Source organism: Myotis myotis, unplaced genomic scaffold (assembly GCF_014108235.1).
Source record: "Myotis myotis isolate mMyoMyo1 unplaced genomic scaffold, mMyoMyo1.p scaffold_m19_p_9, whole genome shotgun sequence".
NCBI lineage: Eukaryota > Metazoa > Chordata > Mammalia > Chiroptera > Vespertilionidae > Myotis > Myotis myotis.
Window position 1 is genome coordinate 6,158,999 of NW_023416401.1, and position 23,880 is coordinate 6,182,878.

At 43.6% G+C, this 23,880-nt stretch overlaps 1 protein-coding gene across 1 annotated transcript in view; it reads left to right on the plus strand.

The window, feature by feature from the left end:
* Positions 1-23,880, plus strand: part of ASXL3 (ASXL transcriptional regulator 3) — a 103,973-nt gene that overhangs the window by 22,591 nt on the left and 57,502 nt on the right. Inside the window, exons 5-6 of the mRNA XM_036322652.1 lie at positions 11,183-11,300; positions 12,246-12,365. Coding sequence (XP_036178545.1) covers positions 11,183-11,300; positions 12,246-12,365 — 238 coding nt within the window. The remainder of the gene's footprint in view (positions 1-11,182; positions 11,301-12,245; positions 12,366-23,880) is intronic.

The window sequence follows — 23,880 nt, forward strand, 5'->3', positions numbered from 1 at the left end:
TGAGGAGGTGGTACACTGGCAGCACGTGGTCGAGTGAGTGTCTGGCCCACAGTCATCGCACAGGAGGTGTCAGCCACAGCGGTCACACCGCCCTGCTCCACTGTGCAGGGAAGGGAAGGCAGGATGCTGTGGTTAGATGGGGACCTTGTGCGATGCTCATCCTAACGATATTAATGAGCGGAAGGCTCACACGTTTAACCCTGAATTCCTGGTTTTCCCCTGGGTGACGGCTTTACTCTGACATTTTTATTTGGATCCTTGAATGACGTCCTCTTCCACCTCACCTCTTGCTGACCCTTACCAAGTCTGGTGTCATTCTAGGGATACAATATTTATGACAAGGAAAGAGACATGTTTGTAAATAAAGTTAAGCATTTCTTTAAAAGTTCAGTCAATCTGTGGCGCTTCTTATATTCACATCCAATCTCCTAGGTTTAGACTGTCGCCACCTACTTTTCCTCTGCTTCAAACAAAGCAACTTAATACTGTTGTACTGAATTATATTACCTTTTATTCTATATGAATTATTGAAATTTGAAGTATTTCCATTCGTTGGGATTATATCGATAGTAGTAACATAGGTCAAATAACCTTGCCATTTATATCCTTGCTCTTGGGAAATGGTTTAGACGCCAAAGAACAAAGTTGAATTTAGTGTTGAGGTTCCTTGTGATGAGGCTGACATAAAGGCTGGGTGATGGGAGGGAAACCTAGGAAGGGCTTATTCAGGTAATAAAATGCTGACCAGGACAGAGCAAAAGACACAAAACTGGGTGCTGGTAGTCGTAGCATTTAAGAAACATAGATGCGATCATAAATGAAACTCATGCTTCCGAGGAGCGGTGATTTAGAAAACGTGCACCCCAGGAAGCCTTCCTGTGTGCGAATGGAGACATGAGAACTCACATCTCTGCATTGTCAGGTCTCATTGCTTTTCACTCCCTTCATTTGGGTTTCATATCATCTGAACATTTTTTACAATGACGCAAATATTGCACAGCTCTGAGTTAGTGGTTTTTTGTGTTATTTTATTGCAGAGCATGTGTTCATGGGAAGTGACCCTTGCTTGCTCAGGCTCTAAGCCTTGTATTAAGAAAATCTATTGTGAAAACTTCTGAATGTCCAGAAAGAGCTATTTATCCATGTCTTAAAATGTCCTATTGTATAGCCAAGTAACAAATGAGTCACCAGGGGAATATGGCCCGCTGTATAGCAGCTATGCCAATGTTTGATTAATAATCAAATTCCTATCAGAAATACATTTAGAAGAAAAGCTGTTCTTGCAGAATGTAGCTCAGATTCCCTGTAGTTGCTGAATTTCTTCAGGCAGCATTTCACAAGTTGACTGAACACGAGGCTTTGTACATTGTAGCAGCTCAGCGTGTACGCAGCTCACCTTTCTTGTGGAGAGTTGACTGGCCCTAGAGGAGTGGTGTAAGTGTATCTGTTATGTGTCCATAGATATCCAATATTTGTGCTCTGTGTTTGCGAATGTATGTTTTGTGTGTATATTTACATGCACAAGTCATCATTTCATGAATGTAGGGCCAGCCGAATGACCCTCATAATCGCATCAGCCAACATTTACTTTTCTGAATCCTAGACACTGTGCTTTGCATTTCACATGCACTGTGCCGTTTAATCCTCATGCAAGTCCTTCAAAGCAGGGCCCGGCATCCCCATTTTTCAAACGAGGAAACTAAGGTCCAGAGACATTAGGTAACTTGCCTAAGATCGTCCAGTGAGTAAATCTTGGCGATGACATTTCAGCCCAGAATCATCATTTCAGATACTGCCCCCTTAATGCATAATGCCTTTTGGCATCTAGATATATCTAAAATGGAGAAATATTCTAATTAACCGGGACGCCGTAACGGGTCAACGGGACAGGAGGAGGTTCCTTGCTCAGAGTCGGGGGTAGGGCGGCAGGCGCCTCCGCACGCTGAGGGAGGACCTGGTCAGCAGCGGCCTCGGCTGCTTCAAGGGCGGGAAAAAACACCACCACCAAAATCCAGTAGCTTTATACTTATAAATGTAAGTGAATCATAATAATGTAAAGCAAATATCCCCACAAAATAAGCCAGATAGAGTTCCTAGTCCTGAGCCCAGGCCGCCACCCCAGTCTGAAGCTTGTAGCTCTGCGGTGGGTTTTTACTGGGCAGTGCTGTGGACGGCAGTGTATCTGTAGGCTGGGACTTACAGAGCCATATACCCCTTGGCTACTGACACCGATCATTCTCCCAGTTCCTACATACTTGGGACACTTCTGCTTCCTAATCATGGCAATGTTAGTTAGCATCGCATGTTGGGTGTAATCGCATGAATAATGAAGAAAGGGTAATGAAGAAAGATTAAGCTTTGGAAGTTTATAAACAGAATCAAAGGAAAGCTTGAAGGAGGATGAGGTCTGCTATGGGCGGTAACCTGGTGGCTCCCCCAGGTTTGGCTTCCGGCATTACTTATTTAGGGTGTAGGATTTATTCATAAAGTTGCACATCCGGTTTTCCTCTTCACACCCCAAAGCAGATATATTCTTGGCATTTTGCTTTAGCTTTGTATATTTGACCAATACTGCGAAATTCCAAAGGCTATGTTGCCTGATAGCAGTTTCTGACGTTTAGCACACTAGCAACAATGCAGGTTGTTGGTGCCTGACACAGCCGGCTATTTCGTGTGTGTGTGTGTGTGTGTGTGTGTGTGTGTGTGTGTGTGTGTGTCTGCAGTGATTTTAGCATTCGCAGCATGTGGTACTTTCAGAATTTCAGGGAAGGGCTTATTACATTCAGTGCATTCTTAAGTTACATTGTCGGTGTTGTTTTTCAACTAAAATAAAGCAGGCGTTACTTGTTTATGCAAATCCAAGCTAATACAAGAGCCTCTGGCTTTAGGTTTTATTTTTCATTCGAGGGGAAATGAGAACTCTGTCATGTTTGCATAGTTATCTGACAGGCTTTCTGTTTACCAATTTAAATGTTTATCTAAAGCAAGCATGTCAAACTCGCGGCCCACGGGCCGCATGCCTCATTTATTTGGCTTGTGTTAGCCTTTGAGTTTGACATGCTTGATCTAAAGGGTTTCATGTCTCTTTTTTCAATTGAACTTATTGGAGGTGACATTGATTAATAAAACTATGCGAGTTCAGGTATACAGTTCTACATCATCTGTATTGTCTCTTGTTATAAGAGAACATTGGGGTGCACCTCTAGAGAAAAGCATGCCTTCTGGTTTCTTTCCACATCGATCTAAAACTGTAACTAATGTCTGGTGGGATCTTTCCTTTTCCTAGACTGGTTGAGCGCTGTTATGTGTCCTTGAAATAGTACGTTTATTTCCAAGTTGTGGCCTGTAAATGTCTCTCATATGGACTAGTACCTGAAAGCATTTGACTTGGCAAGTCCAATAGACTCTGTAGTTTGGGCATGAGAACATTTACATGTGGGCAGCATGGTAGACTGCTTTTACGCTTGCCATCTGCTTGTTTATTTAGGTTTTGATGCTGCTTCTTTCTGGGTTTGAAATTACAGGATTTAAAGTTGTTAAATAAGCTCTCCATTAGCACGTCAGTGGAGAGCTCAGGCTTGGGTAGTTAGGGGTGCCTTGGGGATATCATCCCCTAAAATGCATCTAGACTAATATAATAAGTAGCATGCGTGTCAAATAGAAGGGTATGCAGGTGGACCAGCAGGCTCCCGGAGCTAACTGAGACCCTTGGTGTGGAATAGAAAAAGCCCGCATCGCAGCCCCAAGTTGTCGCCATCGCAAAAATACTTCCCCTTCATGGCACCCTGTGCAGAGCTGACCTTCCAGGACCGCTAAAGTGGCCTTCCTCATCCTACTTTCTTAATCTATTACATGGATTTCCAGGCTGTGGGATACCTAAACTTAGATGATTACAAGTTAAATTGCATTTAACTTCTATTATATTTGTAATAATATAAAATGGAAACTTTTGTTCTGGGAATTGTAGCTAAGGCTCAGAGTTGAGGACAGTGGGATACAAGGGTACCCTGCTGTGAAGAGCGGTGCAGAGGCCCTACTGAGAGAAGGCAGTGGCTGCTGACCGCCCCTGCAGCCTGTATGCAAACAGCCTGAATGCAAACAGCCTGAATGCAAACAGCCTAAATGAAAACAGCCTGAATACAAACAGCCTGATACAAACAGCCTAAATGCAAACAGCCTAAATGCAAACAGCCTGAATACAATAGCCTGTGTGCAAACAGCCTGAATGCAACAGCCTGAATACAAACAGCCTGAATGCAAACAGCCTGAATGCAAACAGCCTGAATACAAACAGCCTGAATGCAACAGCCTGAATACAAACAGCCTGAATGCAAACAGCCTGAATACAAACAGCCTGAATGCAAACAGCCTGAATACCAACAGCCTGTATGCAAACAGCCTGAATGCAAACAGCCTGAATACAAACAGCCTAAATGCAAACAGCCTGAATACAATAGCCTGTGTGCAAACAGCCTGAATGCAACAGCCTGAATACAAACAGCCGGAATACAAACAGCCTGAATGCAACAGCCTGAATACAAACAGCCTGAATGCAACAGCCTGAATACAAACAGCCTGAATGCAAACAGCCTGAATACAAACAGCCTAAATTCAAACAGCCTGAATACAAACAGCCTAAATGCAAACAGCCTGAATACAATAGCCTGTCTGCAAACAGCCTGAATGCAACAGCCTGAATGCAAACAGCCTGATACAAACAGCCTGAATACAAACAGCCTGAATGCAAACAGCCTGAATGCAAACAGCCTTTATACAAACAGCCTGAATGCAAACAGCCTTTATACAAACAGCCTGAATGCAAACAGCCTTTATACAAACAGCCTGAATGCAAACAGCCTGAATACGAACAACCTTTATACAAACAGCCTGAATGCAAACAGCCTGAATGAATGCAAACAGCCTGAATGCAACAGCCTGAATGCAAACAGCCTGAATGCAAACAGCCTGAATGCAACAGCCTGAATGCAAACAGCTCTGTGCATTTCCTGTTTATACATCTTAGTGGCACTGTGTCTGTTTCTCAGGGACATGTACCAGGTAATTCACTCAGCATTGCTCTGCTCGCGCACTCTTTCTCGGACTCTACACCTCGCCATTAACCACCGCACCCCAGTCTTTTTTAAAAATATATTTTTATTGATATCAGAGAGGAAGGGAGAGAGAGAAATATCACTGATGAGAGAGAATCACTGATTGGCTGCATCCTGCATGTGCCATAATGGGGATTGAACCTGCAAACCCAGCATGTGCCCTGGCCAGGAGTTGAGCCATGATCTCCTGGTGCATAGGCCGACACTCAACCACTGAGCCACGCCAGCCAGGCATGGCACCCCACAGTCTTAACCAGAGCTCTGCACCCACAGTCTTAACCACCACACCCCACAGTCATCGCCAGGGCTCTGCAGCAGCCCGTCCTCGACCAGGAAGGGGGTTCCTACCTCCCTTGGGCATGGTCAGACTCATTTATTGGGTGAGGTGAGGAGCAGTTAATGGTGTCAAAGATCGGTGCCCTCAGGCTCAGAACCATCTCTGTTTTGTCTGGCACATTGTTCAAAACAGGAAAACTCACCTAAACATCCTGAAAGTCCAGTTGTGTTGGTTCTCCTGAGCAGGTGCTGCCCCCTCCAGGAAGGTGTGTATCCCCACTCACGTCAGCCTCCCCTCTGTCACTGTCTTACCCCAGGCGGTGTGGTCCAAACAGCACTGCACATTTTTTCAAGGAATTGTGAGGACACAAGCAGCCTCTCTGTGTGAGTTGCAGAAATATGGTTATATAACTCCCCACCCCCCAAAACACACACACACAGAAAACCAAAACCATGACTAGCTAGCTTCTTCACTTGCAGGATCTGTCCAAGAGACCGGCAATGTAAGACACATATTAATATGTATAATAATGCGAGGCCGGATTCACTACACGGCCTGCCTGGTGGACATGACCAGCGTCAGAGTTCTCTGGTCGGAGCCAGCCCAGACTACCCTGAACATCTCATTGGGGTCCGCATTGCTTCCCCCATCCTTCCACACCGACCTGCATGGAGGAGTCCTCAGTGTCCTGGTCCAATAAACCCCACTTGCTGGGAAGGGAAGTGGACTCTTCCACGAGCCCAGCACTGCTCAGCCTACGATGAGGTGGATCTCGTGAATGTGGTCAGGATGCCCCTTCCTGTAGCTGAGCCCAGGTGCCCCTCAGTTTACCTGGGAGCCTGCTGTCCACTGTGACACACTCCCCAATTGTTGCTTATTTGCCCCTAGAAAAGTTAATCGGGGTCAAATATAATGCTCGTGTTTTAGAGGTAAAACTAAAAAGTATGCATACTTTCCATACACTTAAAACAGTCCTTTTTCTGTTGGGCATTTAGTCACCTACAGGCACAGAGTGTTGCATATCAGTATTTTAAAAAATGTTATATTAAGGCCCGGCCAGCGTGGCTGTGTGATTGAACGTCGACCTATGGATGGGGAGGTCATGGTTCGATTCCCAGTCAAGGCACATGCCCAGGTTGCAGGCTTGATAGCCAGTGGGGGCTGTGCAGGAGGCAGCCGATCAATGATTCTCTCTCATCATTGATGTTTCTAGCTTTCTCTCACTCCCTTTCCCCTCTGAAATAAATAATATATTTTTCTAAAATGTTATATTAAGAAATATTGTTTAAATTTCTGAGTAGGAAATACATGTTCAGAAAGAAAATCATTGAAATAAGCACAATATTGATTAGCATTATTTTATCGCTACCTGGTTCCACCGTCACTCTTTAAAATTAAAAATAGCTGTAGGTTTGGTTTAAAAAAAAAGTTTTGTTTTTGGTCAATTTTCACCCAAGCATATTTTTTTTCCACTTATTTTTTTATGGAGAGAGGAAGGGATGGAAGGAGAGAAACATCAATGTGAGAGAGACTCTGACTGGGGCTGGATAGCAAACCTGCAACCCAGGTATGTGCCGTGCCCTTGACCAGGAATTGAACCAAAACCTGAGACCCTTCAGTGCATACACCAACGCTCTAGCCACTGAGCTTACCAGCCAGGGAAGCTAAGGGTTTTCATTGTTTTTATACTATTATTGCTGTCATGGTTTCTTCTGATCCAACTACTAATTTTCCTATAATAGAGTATTCTCACCTCTAAAAATTGAGGGTGGAATTTTTATTACTTTAATTATTACCTCCAGATGCTGTGAAAAGGCAGGCCATCTTTGACTTTATGATTCAGGCTGATGGGCCTCTTTGTATTCTATCCCTTTCTCTCTTTTTTTTTCCAACCAATATTTTCCAAAATACACCTGACATCAAATGAATATTTTTTAAATGCCTATTTGAACTGCCAAGGGAAATAGTTTAAATCTATGCTGTAGAGCCTCCTAAAAACCTGTCACTCTTTGTAGATTTTGTTGTTTTGTGGGTGTCTTACATAGTGGGCAAAGATGGACTTAATTGTAATGGAGAGCACTGTGTTGCCTCACTCTGTTTTTTTTATTGGATTGATGGTTTAATGTCCATAAATTGCTTTGTGTTCGTACATAAGGCTAGAGAGAGTTATGTATACACCTGATGAAAAAGAGCAAATGTCTTAAATATTTTATACCAATGTGCTCTCATTAAATATATTATTGAGACGCCTGGCCGCCATGGTTCAGTGGTTGAGCATCAACCTATGAACCAGGAGGTCATGATTTGATTCCCAGTCAGGGCACATGCCCAAGTTGTGGGCTTAATTCTCGGGGGGGGGGGGGGGGAGGGGGGGTGCAGGAGGAAGCCAATCAGTGATTCTCTCATCATTGATGTTTCTATCTCTCTTTCCTCCTCCTTTCCTCTCCAGAATCAATAAAAAAAAATTTAAGTAAGAAATATATATGTGTATTATTGAGAGCTAGAAAATGAGGAGGAGGATAGCATCTTATTCAGTTTTGTGTCTCTTGTCTCCCTCTCCCCCCCCCCCCCCCCACAGTACCTGGTTCTTTATAAAAGCTTAGTACATCTAAGAAGGGAAGATGACTTGTGTTATCACTAGCAACAGAATAATCTATCCTATCTAATAAAAGAGAAACATGGTAGTTAGCGTACGACTGCTACCCTTCCCATTGGCTAATAAGGGCGATATGCAAATTAACTGCCAGCCAAGATGGCGGCCGGCCGCCAGGAAGCTTGAAACTAACATGAGGCTTGCTTGCTTCAGTGACGGAGGAAACCAACGTTCCCCGCCTGCCTTGCCGGCCTCTGAGCCTGCAGTTTGAAACATTGTTACAAATATAGAAGCTAAACAAAATCCCAGAAACCTGCTTTCAGCGAGCCGGGATCTCAGAGCTGGAGTTATACATTGTTTCGATTATAGAACACAAACAAACCAGATACCTGCTTTCAGCAGCGGAGGCCTAAGAGCTGGAGCCTCAGAGCTAAAGCTGGCCCAGAATAAAAAAGAAAAAGAAAAAAAGGAGCAGTTGGAAGCTTCCGTCACCCGCCAGCCTGAAAACAGCCCTCAGCCCCTCACGCAGACTGGCCAGGCACCCCAGTGGGGACCCCTACCCTGAAGGGTGTGTGACCAGCTGCAAACAGCCATCATCCCCTCCCCCAGGCTGGCCAGGCACCCCAGTGGGGACCCCCACCCTGATCCAGGACACCCTTCAGGGAAAACCAGCCGGCCCCCACCCGTGCACCAGGCCTCTATCCTATATAGTAAAAGGGTAATATGCCTCCCAGCACCGGGATCAGCGGAGATGCGAGGCCTCCCGGCACCGGGATCAGCGTGACAGGGGGCAGCACCCAAACCCCCTGATGGCCCTGTGGCTCTGTGTGTGACAGGGGGCGGGGCCACAACCTCCCTATCCACCCTGCTCTGTTCGTGACAGGGGGCAGCGCCCCAACCCCCTGATTGGCCCTGCTGTGTGTGTGACGGGGTAGAGCCATAACCTCCCCATCGGCCCTGCCCTGAGTGTGAGAGTGGCGGCGCCCCAACCCCCTGATCCGCCCTGCTCTGTGTGTGACAGGGGGCAGTGCCCCAACTCCCCTATCGGCCCTACTCCGTGCGTGACAGGGGGGAGCTCCCCAACCCCCTGATCGGCCCTGCTCTGTACGTGACAGGGGGTGGTGCCCCAACTCCCCTATCGGCCCTACTCCGTGCGTGACAGGGGGCAGCTCCCCAACCCCCTGATTGACCCTGCTCTGTACGTGACAGGGGGTGGTGCCCCAACCCCCCAATCGGCCCTACCCTGAGCGTGACTGAGGGTGGCATCGCAATCTCCCAATCCGCCCTGCTCTGTGCATGACAGGGGGCGGCACCCCAACTCCCCAATCGACCCTGCTCTGAACCCGACCAGGGGCTACACCTAGGGATTGGGCCTGCCCTCTGCCACCCGGGAGCAGGCCTAAGCCAGCAGGTCGTTATCTCCCGAGGGGTCCCAGACTGTGCGAGGGCACAGGCCGGACTGAGGGACCCCCCCGGCCCCCCGAGTGCACAAATTTTTGTGCACCGGGCCTCTAGTATATATATATATAAAAGCCTAAGCTACCAGATGACCAGCTGGTAGCTATGATGCGCACTGACCACCAGGGGGCAGACACTCAATCCAGGAGCTTCCCCTTGGTGGTCAGTGGGCTCCCACCGCGGGAGCACTGCTCAGCTGACAGACACCGGGCTCACAGCTGGTGAGCGCAGCTGCAGTGGCATGAATCTCTCCCATGGACCCTCCTCTTGCGTGCCCCTGCGGCAGCGGCGGTAGTCGCAGCCGGGCTGGGATGAGCGAGAGCGGCACGGTGCCTAACCCGGGCTCGGGCTCCTCCCTGGCCGCCTGCACTACTTCGTGCTGTGTGGGATCAGCGCAGACAGCAGGTTGGAGCCCAACGAGCTGGCAGGTAAGGCCAGGCTGCTGCTGTGCAGAGGTCCACTGATCCCCGCTGGCCAGGCCAAGGGACCCCATCGGTGCATGAATCTGTGCACCAGGCCTCTGGTTTGTAATAGATTTCTCAACCCATTCACTTTCCCAGTTGGTTATAAATATAATCTGACTATGCCTCCTCTCATTTCCATGGCATTTACTTTTTCACATCTGTAATGATTGGATTGCTAAATCTTGCGATCAACAAGTTGGACATTCAGCTACGACTCTGCAAATAGAATGGCATCGTTTCTGACAGCGAGGGAATATATAGTCAGTGCAATGTTTCAGCAGCCCGTGACAGCTGTTGGTCGAAGAACATTAATCAAGTAACTGAGATGTTAGAAAATTGGAAGAAATTACACAGGAACCAGGAATAAAAAGGTTTGAGACTGTCTGGGGCTAGCCTTTGAACCTTGCTGAGGAGTCTTAGCCTTCCTGTAAGTGTGAATTCAATGTGTCTTCGGTTTTGTGTGCCTGAGACCCTTTTTATTACAGGTAATTTTCGGCGTAAATCCATCAGCTAGATAAGCTGTCTCTCAGAACTTTCAAATGTCTTTTATTTCATCATCGGCACCGTGGCTGATTCATTTATGAATCACGCAACACTCCCATTTGCAGAGATTGATTCTCGTCTCGGTTTATTTTTCTCCGGGATCTGCCAGAGGCCGTCAGGCTCGTGTCCTGAAGGTTAATGCCCAAAGTCAAGCCAGCAACAGAGCCACGCGCTGCCAGGTTTCCAAGATGAGGACTGATTCCCTTCGCAGAAATAAACGATTCCTGCCATGTCCCGCGGTTCTGTGCGGCGCTGCCCGCGGCTGAGCGAGCGCATCAATACTGTGTCCCCACCCGCTGTACATACTGATGACACTCGCTGTCACCGTGACTGACTGAGCAGCGCGGAGGGCGCACCTGCCAGGGGCGCGCAGACGCGGAGCTTTCCATCCCGGTCTGGACACATGCCTTTGACGTGTATGTTACTTGGGCATCATGGCTTCACCTCCCGTGGGCTTTCCAGCCCCACGGCAAAGAGGGAGCAGGCCTTTGTGGGCTTTGTTTTCTGAATGATACCCGAGAGGGTCTCCGAGTGACACCCTTGGCCAAAGGCCGACTGTGGGTTTGAAGGGAAAATGACCTGAAGGTGGCTATTGCGAATCCTGACAAATGAGTAGCTCTGTGCGTTTAAGTCTCATAAAAGGCTCTATCTAATGGGCAAATGGATCATTTAATTCAATCACGAGAAACCGTTGGGGCTGTATTTTTATGTTCTACTTTATTGTCATGTCTCATAGGCTCTGAGGCAGCAGCAGAAGAGAAGAAATGGAGTCTCAGTGATGGTCAACAAGACTGTCCCCCGCGTGGTGCTGACACCCCTGAAGGTGTCTGACGAGCAGTCGGATTCGCCGTCAGGTAAAGAGCCGAAAGGGTCCGCGGGCCAGGCTCCCCCCGGGGAGACCTCCTCGCTGAAGGGAGATGCCAGGAATTCTCTCTGCAACTGAGCAATGGTTCCACTCGAGGTTTTGTTTAATGTTTCTAGGAGTTAATTCAGATTGTGCCCCAAGGTTTCTGTACCTTTTGACTCTTTCAGTGATTAAAAAACAAAGGTACCAGCTCCTCATCAGCAAAGGACTTCCTTTGCTCACGTCAGTAGGGATAAGAACGGCACTTCTAGGCGGGTGTTTGCTCTTGCTTTGCTTCTGTGTGGACGTGGAACTTTAATGGTGGACCGCACGCTGATGGGCACGCCCGCAGCAGCAGTTCGGGGGGTGTGCATTGTTTTGCGGTCCTCGGCTGCAGCACCGGGCATCCTTGATTAGGTTTCGTGTTCTGGCCACATCCTTCCCACCTCAGTGCAGGCCTGACCTTTTCTAATTTACCTCCTGTCACTTCATCAGCGATGTGCCATTCTGTTTGTGATATACCGATGGCTGCATTTTCTGTGCCTACTGCAACGTAAAGTTATTTATAAAGGTACGATCTCTCTCTCTCTCTCTCTCTGAGCTTCTCTTCTTGCTTCAGCTTCCTGTCTTGCATCGTCTCTAAGTGATATAATATTGTTGGAGCTTACTGGAGTATTTTTACAAAAGATCTCAGTGTTTCTTTTATAAGCTGTCAGATCAGCGAATGTGTTTTTGACGCCACTATTAGGCCGTCTGTTCTTGCTTTTTGTTCTGTGTGATTGATTTATTGGGCTTTCTCTTTGTAGCCAGTAAAGGAATCAGATTGTGGCCCAAGGTAGTGAATTAACTCTTAGAAAAGGAGATTATATCTACAGCTTTTTAAGACAATTTGAGATGTTTCTTTCCAAGGACAGCAAGAGGAAGATAATGACCTAATAACTATTTCCTTTTTTAGGATCTGAATCTAAAAATGGTGAAGCAGACAGCTCAGATAAAGAAATGAAACATGGGCAAAAATCTCCCACTGGAAAACAAACAAGTCAGCACTTAAAACGGTTAAAAAAGTCTGGTTTAGGTGAGTGTTCAATGGACTATGACATTTCACAGTCTAGAGATTTATATCTTTTTGAATGAAATTGTGGAAATTCTCAGAACATTTTTTTTAAGGGTAAAACAAACATTTCTTAAATCATTCCAATTTATCTAAACCAAAAGGGTACTAAATAAGGAAATGTAGTTATAATGGAATGACCTTAAGCATTCAGATGATTAAATATTGCTTAAAAATTGCTAAAATGTGTGAATGACATTATTGTATGAAACAAAGGCTGAAGGTAAGATACTTAAAGTTACATCTACAAGTATGTATCTGCCAAGTATGATTCTATTTGATGAGCAATATTTTGTTCCCGCCACCGGATTTAACTTTTTAAGAATATACCATATGGGGGGAATGCAACTTTATAAAGACTTCACTGGGCTGAGAGTACATGTCCTGGGGGTCGGCTGCAGTAAGCTGCCCAGCCTTGCTTCTCATCGGTGCTGCTTGAAATAGTCGTGCTTGTCTGGAAACGAGTGTGAAGCTGCTAATCAGTGTGGGAGACCCCGTCCATGGGTCTTCCAAGTCAGCGCCAGAGTTTCTTCTGAAGATCTCCTTCCGGATAACATCTCATCAGGAACTCCACAGCAGCAGCCAGGGGAGAAGGAAGATGAGAAGGAACAAGATGAAAACAAACTGCTCGTGGGCAGCACACTGCCGTTCTCTGCCGATTCGGCCTCGCTGGAAGTCTGGGCCAAATGGCTTCATTTCTCTTAGTTACTTCACCCCTCCATAAGGGCAGAGATAATGACCTGGGACATCGTAACGTTTTGTAAAATGGTAGAAACTACACATTTATTGACCTGAACTTTATTCCTGGTTCTGCACTTATTTTCTTGGAAATTTAGGGTAGTTCTTCTTTGCAGAGTTTTTCTGTTTGCAAAATTCAAGCAAGATTGTGACGCATTTATTTTTAGTGTTTTAGTAAAGGTTTATTGATCGCCTACTATATACCAGGAATTTTGCTAACTCCTAGGCACATTTAATAAGTCTTGCTATATTTTTTAGATATCTTCCGGGAAGCAGAATTTATTTTTAATTTTTTCAAGTTAGCATAATGATCTCATTTGCATTATTTCCAAAGCTAAATAATTTTATAGTTTTTGTGTAGCCTCAAACGTATGTGTGTGTTTGTGTATAATCACACTTACACATATGCTGATGTAGTTTTTATTTTTCTACTAGCCTTTTGGGGGGTTGTAATATCAATTCTTTAACATGAGTAGCTTCTGAGTAGAAAACTGTCATGGGAGAATGATATGTAAAGAATGTCCTAAAAAAAAAAAGCCATATTATGATACCCAAAGTAGTTGAAAAGTCATTGACCTTCAATTAAAAATAGTCTGCTGACAAACTCAGTAAATTCAGCATCATATCAGAAAATTCACCCGGCCGGCGTGGCTCAGTGTTTGAGTATCAACCAACCTATGAACCAGGAGGTCACGGTTTGACTCCCGGTCAAGTTGCAGGCTAGATCCCCAGTGTGGGGTGTGCAGGAGTCAGCTGGTCAATGATCCTCTCTCATCATCGATGTTTCTATCTCTCTCTCCCTTTCCCTTCCTCTCTGAAATCAATAAAAATATATGTTAAAAAATGTCAAGGCACAGGCCTTGCTGTTTAATTGCTTAGCTAACTTCAGGCCTGGAAGTCAAGGCCATTGTGTGCTGGCCATCAGCATCCTCGCAGGCGCTCAGGTCTGCAGCCAGGACCTCATTATCTAATTGTTGCCTAGGAGTCCTGCATGCCAGGAAGAAGCTCACTTGTTAAAAATTGTATTGTGAGAGTATTTTAGCTGACTTGTTAGCAAATTAAAAAGGCAATAAAGGAGATTGCTGTGTTCTTTTTAACCTGCTTTCTTTTAGACCTCAAAGTGCTAGAAATAATGAAGCCCCTTAATGAAAGAATGGACCAGTGAACTCATATTCATGCCCATGTTGAACGCAGTGGTCTAGGTGTTTAGACGGAAGATTCCGCATTTAGTCCTTACTTCAGTGATGTACAGTAGATTTATTTCCACTTTCTTCAGCTGAAGAAACAGGACCAGAGGACTAGGGAGGTTTGCCCAGACCCATCAGTGACACAGCTAAGATACAAGTGAAGGCACAGCTAACTCCAGTCTAAACAGCTCATCTTGGATATGGTCTGACTGTCAAATCCTTTAGCGCAGGGGTCGCCAAACTCATCAGTCCACAGAGCCAAATATCCACAGGACAACAATTGAAATTTCTTTTGAGAGCCACATTTTTTTAAACTTAAACTATATCGGTAGGTACATTGTTATTCACTTCATTAGGGTCCCCCTAAGGCTTCGGAAGAGCCACACTCAAGGGGCCACAGAGCCGCGTGTGGCTTGTGAGCCGCAGTTTGCCGACCACGGCTTTAGCCGATCTGGTAGACCTATGGAGACCACTGAGGAGCAGCACGGCCCTCTGTGACACGAGTCTGCCAGGGGCGTTAAAATGCGCGTGCGCTAGCCCTGGCTGGTGTGAAGGGTCAGCTCTGCAGGGTCTCCAGTTCCATTCCCAGCAGGGGCACGTGGGGTGTGCGCGGGAGGCAACCCATCTATGTGTGTCTCTCACTTCGGTATTTCTCTCTCTGCCTCTCTCTCTCTTTTTCTCCCTTCCCTCTCTTCCCACCTTCCTCTCCTTCCCTCCCTTCCTCGATCATCCTTGGGTGGGGATTAAACAAACAAAAAAATGCAGGCACCCTAGTTACTCTAAGAAGGAGAATGAGCAACTCTAAAATTTTGTGGCTGATCCTGTAAAATGAAAGAGATGAGGGAAAAGGTGGGATTTAAATTAAGTCAATTACGGTAAACATTTGTCAAGATAAACTGCAGGTAATTACTGGGAAGGAAGTGTGACTGACTCTAACCTAGCAAGCAGCTTAGGGGCGTGGCTTATTTTGTGGGAATGAAGTCAATAGTACTTATGAAGCCCAATACTCTAGAGTGAAAAGTGAAAAAATGCAAAATGACAGGAAGCTCCTTAAATGTGACCATCTCCAGACAGTAGCTGCGTCTCTTTCAGGAAGGATTGTTCCGATGCTCTGTGGCCTGAGGGAGCTGGCAGAGTGGAAGATTCTCTGTGCTGTGAAGCATTGTAGTCTGGATCGTGTTTAGCACCCTGTAAGGCACATTGATGGATATTTTGCTCTCCAACCTCTGCCATTAACCTTGCTCATTTTTTTCGAATAATGACCTTCTGTCCATCTTTGAGGCTCTCACCACACCCCCTATATCCCTCTTATTAGAAGGTGCTAAATACACATTTTAAATTTATATTTATTGATGAGAGAGAGGAGGTGGGAGGGAGGGTGAGAGAGAGAGAGAGAGAGAGAGAGAGAGAGAGAGAGAGAGAAAGAGACATACACCAATTTTGCTATTCCACTTATTGATGCATTCATTGGTGGATTCTTGTATGTGCCCTGACTTGGGATTGAACCTGTAACCTTGACCCTTGACGTACCGGAACAACACTCTAACCAACTGAGCTACTCAGCCAGAGCTGAATAAGTTTTGAATGCATTATTTATAGGCAACCAGATGGGCTAGTAGGTTTGTCTGGATGGATGAGGTATCCTATAGGTTTCTGCATAGTAGGCAAGTTACTTAGATACCCTGGAATAAAATGACCTCTCCCAGGAGACCTGTGCTCTTGGGATAGGTCATTCTTTGAGGACCAATGTTAGCTCCAGAACCAATGTGAAGGAAGATGAACAACCATCACTCCCAGCCAGCCAGATGGGGAGAACTGGTTCTTCATTATCTGTTTTCCCAGAAGAGTTAGACATCCAATTCTACAGTTTCAGAAATGCAGTTTTCACCTCCTTTGCCATCTCCAGGTAGAGGTAACTGTATAAAAGCCCTAATCTACTGAAGCCATCTATAATAATAAAAGCGTAATATGCTAATTAGACCTGACAGCCGAACGACCTTCCGGACGTCCTTCCGGATGACCTTCTGGGGCTGCAAGGGCTGAGACAGCCGCCGTGGCTGTGAGGGCTGAGCCCCTTGCATGAATTTCGTGCATCGGGCCTCTAGTTCTGAACGAAAACAAATACTACAAGTCGTTTCTAATTTCAGGTAATTCTGACACTAAACTCAGTAAATATCAGCCTTTAGGGTGTTAATCTAAATTTTCATCCTTATTGTGAGATTTCCCGAACAGGATATGAAATACTTTTCATCGTCCCTTATGCACTTGCTTTTTGGTCTCTGGCCATGTTAGTTTGTCAAATTGCAGGATAGTCACCGTTTTCAAGGTGGAGGTTTTACCTGAGTCTCGGACCCTCCTGAGTGTAGCCCAGCACACAGTGGACCCCGGTGTTTCCCTGAGGACCCTGCAGTGGAGGATACCCCCCCAGGGCCCCTCAGGTCCCTGCGGAGGCCAGCTCCCGGGAGAGGGCTAGAGCACACAATAAAAATAGACACAGTGAGCGCCGACACCCCAGTCATTCTAGTTCTGATCGTGCTCTTGAGATCCTGTGGGAAATATTTCACCGCCTAGGGACCCACTACTTTTGACATTGGTGTTTTGTGTTATCTTTGTTCTGTTTGTTTTGTTCTTAACCAGGATTATTTATGGAAAGTAAAAGGATATTTCTCTGAGTAGCTCTCTGATGGAATAGACATGAGACATGGGTCAATTGAGTGCAGTTGAAAAAAACAAACATCTATAGAATATTTTTCTGATGATGTTATAGCAAAAGATAAAACTTTTGTTAGCCCTCCCCCATTTCTTAATCATGTACAGTAGGAAACGTTATTCTGTGATGCGTAAAACAAATGCTAGCAGTATCTCCAAGAGCTCTTTTATATCATACGTCTTGCAGGTTATTATAATAGTAATATTAGACTACCACATCCAATGAGCTGAGAGGTAGGTGACAGCTGAAAATGGGGTTTAAAGTACATGTGTTTCTTGCCTAATCAGTTGGTTTAATATCCTGTCTGCTTATCTTAGCAAAGGATGAAACTCATTTAAAAGCTCCCCTGTGGAGTCTTCAGAGAGAACCCTGGGACATTATCATCTCATGGAGTCCAGGACACTTGGAGGGTGGATTCTACACATCTAAAAAATTGTTTAATGCTATTCTCTCCTTCCACTCTCTTACAAATTAATTTCTCACATGTTCGCTTAGCTAAAATCAGGGGTCATTTACCTAAACCAGTTTTTAATGATAGCTCTCCCTACCCACTCAGAAGGAGTTTACAGAGTGCCTGCCAACTCGCCTAAGATTGTAATGGATGTCTCTGAGGGGTTTGGAATAAATGTGCTTGCTGAGCCCAACTTCTGGGATTCGTTCCAATATATTTTATTTGGTTTAATCTTTTTTGTAGTGAAGAATGATAACATTACTGGTTTCATAAAATGTTATATACTTTAAGAATAAATCAATGCAGAAAAATAAGACTTGAAAAATAAGCCTCAATCTATCATCCAAAATAATCTCCCTCAGTGTTTTATAAACAGACTTGACATCTCTTCATGTGTAAGTCTAGCTAGAGGTCACCACTGAGAAACTGTATTATGCCATTTAAATTAAAAGTATAAAATTTAAGTAAGCCCAGGCTGCCTACTAAAAAAGAACAGAAGTAAAATTTTAGAAGAGTATTGCTAACCATTGCCACGAGATCTATTTATTGCTAAAAGGTCTCTCCAAAGGTATTCAATAAATGAAAAAACTGGAAGAGGAGTAATTATCTTTTTTAAGTATTCATTTAACGTTGGACAGTATATTGTAAAGGACAGGGAAATAATTACATGCGTAGCCCCTCCTACCTCCATGTCTTGGTTAGTTTTATTATTTTCTTATACATCGTTGTTAACATTTATATTCTGTTCTGCAGTCAGCATTCCCATAGTTCATGACCCCGGTACTATATTTCAATGGATTCAGTGCTCCCTGGTAGACTCTCTACATGGTTTTTCATGTGTGAAGGCTATGCGGATCCTCGTCATAGAAGGTGTGATTTTGACCTCAGATACATGTGTACCCCTTAGACTTCACTCTTGGAAAGCTTCTGTGTTTCTTCTCCGAGCTCTTTCAGAACCTTCCTCTCGGTTCCTATGAGGCAATGAAGCGCTCTTTTCGTTCTAAACTCCTTCTGTATTTTCCTCTGGTCCCACGCGCTCTGGTCTGCTCTGGCGTGTGCTCCTGCCCCCATGTCAACGGTGTGTCTTGGGGTTTGTGTTTTGTGTGTAAATCCTGTGTGGGTCCCTTCTGGGAGTCTGAGTGTTTCCGCCAGCGTTCTACCCACTGATCCATGGGAGCACCGACGTCTGCAGCCGCTCCTGAGACTGGTGCTCTTCCAAGTCCCTTTGGTCAACATAACAGAGACTTGCCCTGGCCCTGTTTGGACACAGGCCCATGGTTTTTACCTTGGAATCATCCTGGTGCTCCTATAGCAGAGATTCTCACTGTGGCTTCTTCCTCCTCCCATGGCCCTCAAGTACTTGACACTCTCTAGTGTCAGGAATTAGACACTAAAATGACTGCATCTTTCCTTCCTCTGGATACTGTAGGGAGACGAGGTACCAGCTTTAACAAGCTAGGGCAATCAGATATAATTGGATTGTCCTTAAGCCAGTTAGGAGTAAGTGCGTGAGGAGAATTAAAAAGGAATTAAACATTCTCTGTGGCAGCAAATTTAGCAAGAGTTTCATCTGTTCTGTTTTTGTTCCAAAATTATGAAACATGCTTTTGCTTAAATGGACATCTTTGAAACAGGTCTTTTGGTGTTGCCATAAAAGACCACGTACCTCTCTGGATCTTTTTCCCTCTGATATTCTTGATGATTTTGAAGCAAACTAAATAGTAACCAGCAGCGTAATCCATACTTCTCACATGGCTCATAACATGTATTTCAAAAGTGTTTCCGTTTTCTCTCTTCTCCAATGGCCCCTCCCAATCAGAATTACTGTTGGTAAGCGACCCCAGTTCCTTCATATTGAGAATCTCCAGGCCATAAAAAACAACTAAGCAAATGCCTTCCCTATATTTTCAACATTTCTGCCTCTAGGTTTTACCTTTGCCTCTGATAAAGGTAAGCAGATTCTTCCCTATTCTCTCCCCGGGGCCTTTTTGTTTTAATTGTCAAGTACTTCAAACATAGAGAAAAATACAGAAGCTAATGAAGCAAACATGTACACATCCACACCATGACTCAACAAACATTAGGAGTTTGCGAGATTTGCTTTAGATTTTTAAAAGATAGATACAACTTTTGTACTTTTTCTGTTTATAAGTGAGATTGGCCAAGAAATTTTCTCTCTTTCTGTCTTTATCCTTACTTTGGAATAAAGGTTATATGAACTTCATAAAGTGAACTAAAGTACTTCCTTGCATTGCCTAGTCACTGAGACCTGTATAATATGAAGTAATGGGAAAGTTTCTTGGTGTCCTGGTAAAATTCATCTTCAGAGCTATTTCTGATAAGTGCTTTGTGCGCATGTAGGCTGGGGGGTTGCCTATTTATCCATTTTTTAAAAGATTTTATAAATTCATTCAGGTTTTCTACTTTTAAGTTAAATGTGAAAGTTTATAAACATAACAGTTTGTCTTCAAAGATACTGGTTAAAGTCGTAGTATCACTTGTGCTTTTTAAAATCTATATATAACTACTTTTGCCTTGTAAACCTATAATATATCTCAAACTACGTGCCTACCTTTCATTCCTATTCATGTTCATTGATGCTATCTCTCTCTAGAGGTATGCCTATTTTATTAGTCTAATAAAAGAAAAATTATTTGTCCTTTTTTAAATTTCATGAATGCCTATCTTAATTTTTAAATTTTTCGTATTTTTCTTTCTCAAGTTTTTATTCCTGGGTTCATGTATTAACTTCTTGATGTGTACCTTTAACAAGTGAATTTTCAATATTTTTTCCACTCTCTAATATATACAATTTGCCTTTAAAACCTATTGAGCTTCAGTTTACAAATTTTAACATTATCATTCAGAATCAAAATATTTTGTAATTTTTGTTGCAATTTTTCCCTTTAACTTATGAAATATTTAGAAATGTGTTTTTGAATGTGCAAATAATGATGGGTATATGAGGACTGAACAGTTGCTGTGTTCGTGTTATTGATACCTACTTATATTTCTTTGTGAAAAGAAAGATGAGGTTTTATATTATTCTCTAGTATTTGTTGAGACTCACTGGTCAGTTTTTTGGTTTTGTTTATGTTTGTTTTCTTACTGTCCCTGGAGTGCTGACAAAAACATTGCTTTCTCTGAAGGGCTCCGTGCAGCGCCCTAGGTTAAATTCATCGGTACAAGATGGATTATTAAGTTGCTGATGTCCTCTGTATTCTTAAGACAAGTTTTTAGTCTGATATTGCAATTTCCGATCAAATATCTTAAGAGTTCCCTCTAGCATTGTGTAATTCCAGTTTCTCTTTTCAAGTCTCTCAATTTTAGATTTTGAATGCTATCCTATTTAAATAGATGCAGGCTTAAGGTCAATATATTTCCCAGTGAATTATTTCTTTAAAAGTTCTCCTCCTTTTATACCTTCCATTTGATTGATTGAGTTTTCCTCCCATGCATTTATTTTGAAGTTATGAGTCCTCCCCCTGACCCCCAGTGGCTACCTATAGAGTTTTAACAAAGTCAAGAACTAGCTTGTTTCTCTCCTGTTCCCAAAACATGCCAGAGTTTTACAGTATTCTCAGTCCAATCACACCTTCCCATCCCCTTGCGATGATTCTCCACTATTGTATTTCCACTTGTTTTAACACTCATTAGTTACTAGTATTTTTTTTCACCATTAAGTATATTTGGACTTGTTTCTGTTAGTCCTTTAGTTGACACATTGCTTTTGCTACTTGCTCATTCTTTCTTCAAATTAATTTATTTGTTAAGAACATTTACTGGTTATTTTAGCACAATTCTTTAAGGGTTAGTTTCCATTTTGGATACTGAAAATGTTCTTGTGTCATTGCCATTTTGAGAGACTGTTTTCAATGAAATTCTAGATTGACACTTATTTTCTCTTGGCCCTTTGATATTTCACTGTCATCTGTTAAGGATAAGGTTTCAGTCTTATTGTCATCCCTTTTGAGGTAATCTATTTTTGTTCAAAACTGTTTAAGATATTCTCTTTTTTTTGATGCTTCGTGATTTCAACATATCACATGGATATTTGTCCTTCAGAGTTGGAGTCTTGCTTTATCTGAGGACTCATCATTTTTTCCAATTCTAAAGATTTCAGCCATTAGCTCTTCAACTATTGCTTTTCTGCCACCTGCTGTGTGCTTTTGTTCTGAAACTCATAGATATGCACTCAGACTACTTATTCCATTCCCTGTATTTCGTTCTCTATCGTGTTTTTTTACTCATCATCTTATGTGCTGCATTCTAGATATTTCACCAACTCTGTATTTTATTTAATAACTAGAGGCCCAGTGCGCAGATCCATGCACATTGAAAGGAAATTAATTAGAAGAAATATTTTAACATTGCTACTCACCCTTTCTCTATAATAGAAGTGTCAACCAAATTCACGATCAACAATTACAGATTGAAACATGCATGTGATTGATGCCAGCAAGAGCTTTATGTGTGTGTGTGTGTGTGTGTGTGTGTGTGTGTGTGTGTAGATAGATAGATAGATAGATAGATAGATAAATTTGCTTAATTAGACCTGCTTTCTGATTTAGCTAAACTTTTTCCAGCCCAGTGAAGCACCCCAACTTCTCTTTCAAGGAATTGTCACCAACACAGCAGTAAATATCAACACGAAGCAGATTATTATTGTAGATCACGCAGGGAGAACAAAGGGTAAAATATTTAGCTGCAGCAGTGTTTGACTATATTCTGCACAGTGAGAAAACCTGAAGTCATTTTTAAGGTCTACCATTTCTTACTTCTTTTCAGTCGGGTCAAGTTTCTAAGCTTTCTAAATCTCCATTTTCCAGCTAATGAAAAGAAAATAGGATTCTACCCAGCCTCCTACTACTTCAGGACTTCTGTGAGGATCAAATGAGATGAGGCATGGGAAAACGCTTCACAGACATTTGGTTAAAGTGTAAAATGTTTGCACCTGGCCATAAAGCAAGCCGTGTTCCTGGGCTGAAGAAACTCCAAGGAGGCTAGTCGCTAGGGAGAGGAAGCAACGTTGCTATGTGACGTCATTAACCGGTGCCCCCAGCGATGGTTTCCGGGCTGGGCTGGGCTGTGGGCCACATTTTGCCTCATGGGGTCTTGGCAGCATCAGCTGCGATTCGGTGGAGTGTCGCTCCGGGTGGTGACAGGGCCTGTGTCCCGCTTGGGGGAAGCCGAAAGTTGCTTTGTAGGTGCCAGCTCTGCGGTGCCATTTCTTTTTAAATGGCCAGTGTGCATCATGGCAGCTCCTGTGTTGAGCGTCTGCCCCCTGGTGGTCAGTGCACATCATAGCTACCGGTTGGATGGACATTTAGGCGCACACCTAATGTGTGTGTGTGTGTGTGTGTGTGTGTGTGTGTGTGTATTCTTTCTTCTGCTGTGTTCACTGAATTTTTTAAAATTTTTAAAGAACTAATTTTCTTCGACATTTTAATTTTATATGGTCATATTTCAAATGTGTCTATTTTTTTTATCATAGTGTCCTGTTTTTATATAATGGTTTTTATTCCTTCTTTTGTCTCTAATTGTTTAAAACAAAGGCCAGCAATTTTTCTATCAGAGGATAGAGAGGCAATGCAGTAGGCTTTGAAGGTCATGTGATTTCCATCACAACTATTCAACTCTGAATTGTAATGCAGAGGTAGACCTAGGGAATCTAAAGAGTTGGACTGGCTATAGCTCATAAGCTGTAATTTATCAACAAATGATTGAAAATACACTCCATTAATATCACATTCAAATGGTTCTCTTAACTCAAGTAGCCAAGAGTGGAAATTCTTCTGTTTGATGCATCAGCTGACTGCCCCTCATGGTAGGTTACTTTCTTGTGCCAGTATTTCCAGTTGTGACCTCTATATATGGCCTCCTGTTGGAGGCCAGTGCGCCTTGCGTTGTAGAATTATCCTTCAAAGCATACTGGCTTTGCAGACCATGCAGCTGATATTTTTATAAAGGATTGCTTTATACATTATTGCTCTCAAAATACCCTGGATGAGTCTTCTGAAATAATCCAGTGCTTGGTGCTCTACCTGACACATGGGGACCACAGAGCTATTGGTGTTACCCGTATCTCTATTAAATTCCCAGCGCTATTATAATTCATTCTGTGTATTATAGGATGTACAAATATTGTACTTGCTGCCACTTATGCTCCCCAATTTTTTTAAATTCTGGTGAATTAGAAGAACATAAAATACTTCTTTATCTAGAACTGGTGCTCCTTTGAGACAAAAATATGGATGCATTGAGTGAAGTATGCGTGATGAAAATTAAAGACAACTTAGGCAAATAGGAACACAAAGAAGCTTTGAGATTTCCTTCTGAAATACCATTTTTAAAAGGGGTAGAATTAAATATATTCATGAATCTATATGTGTA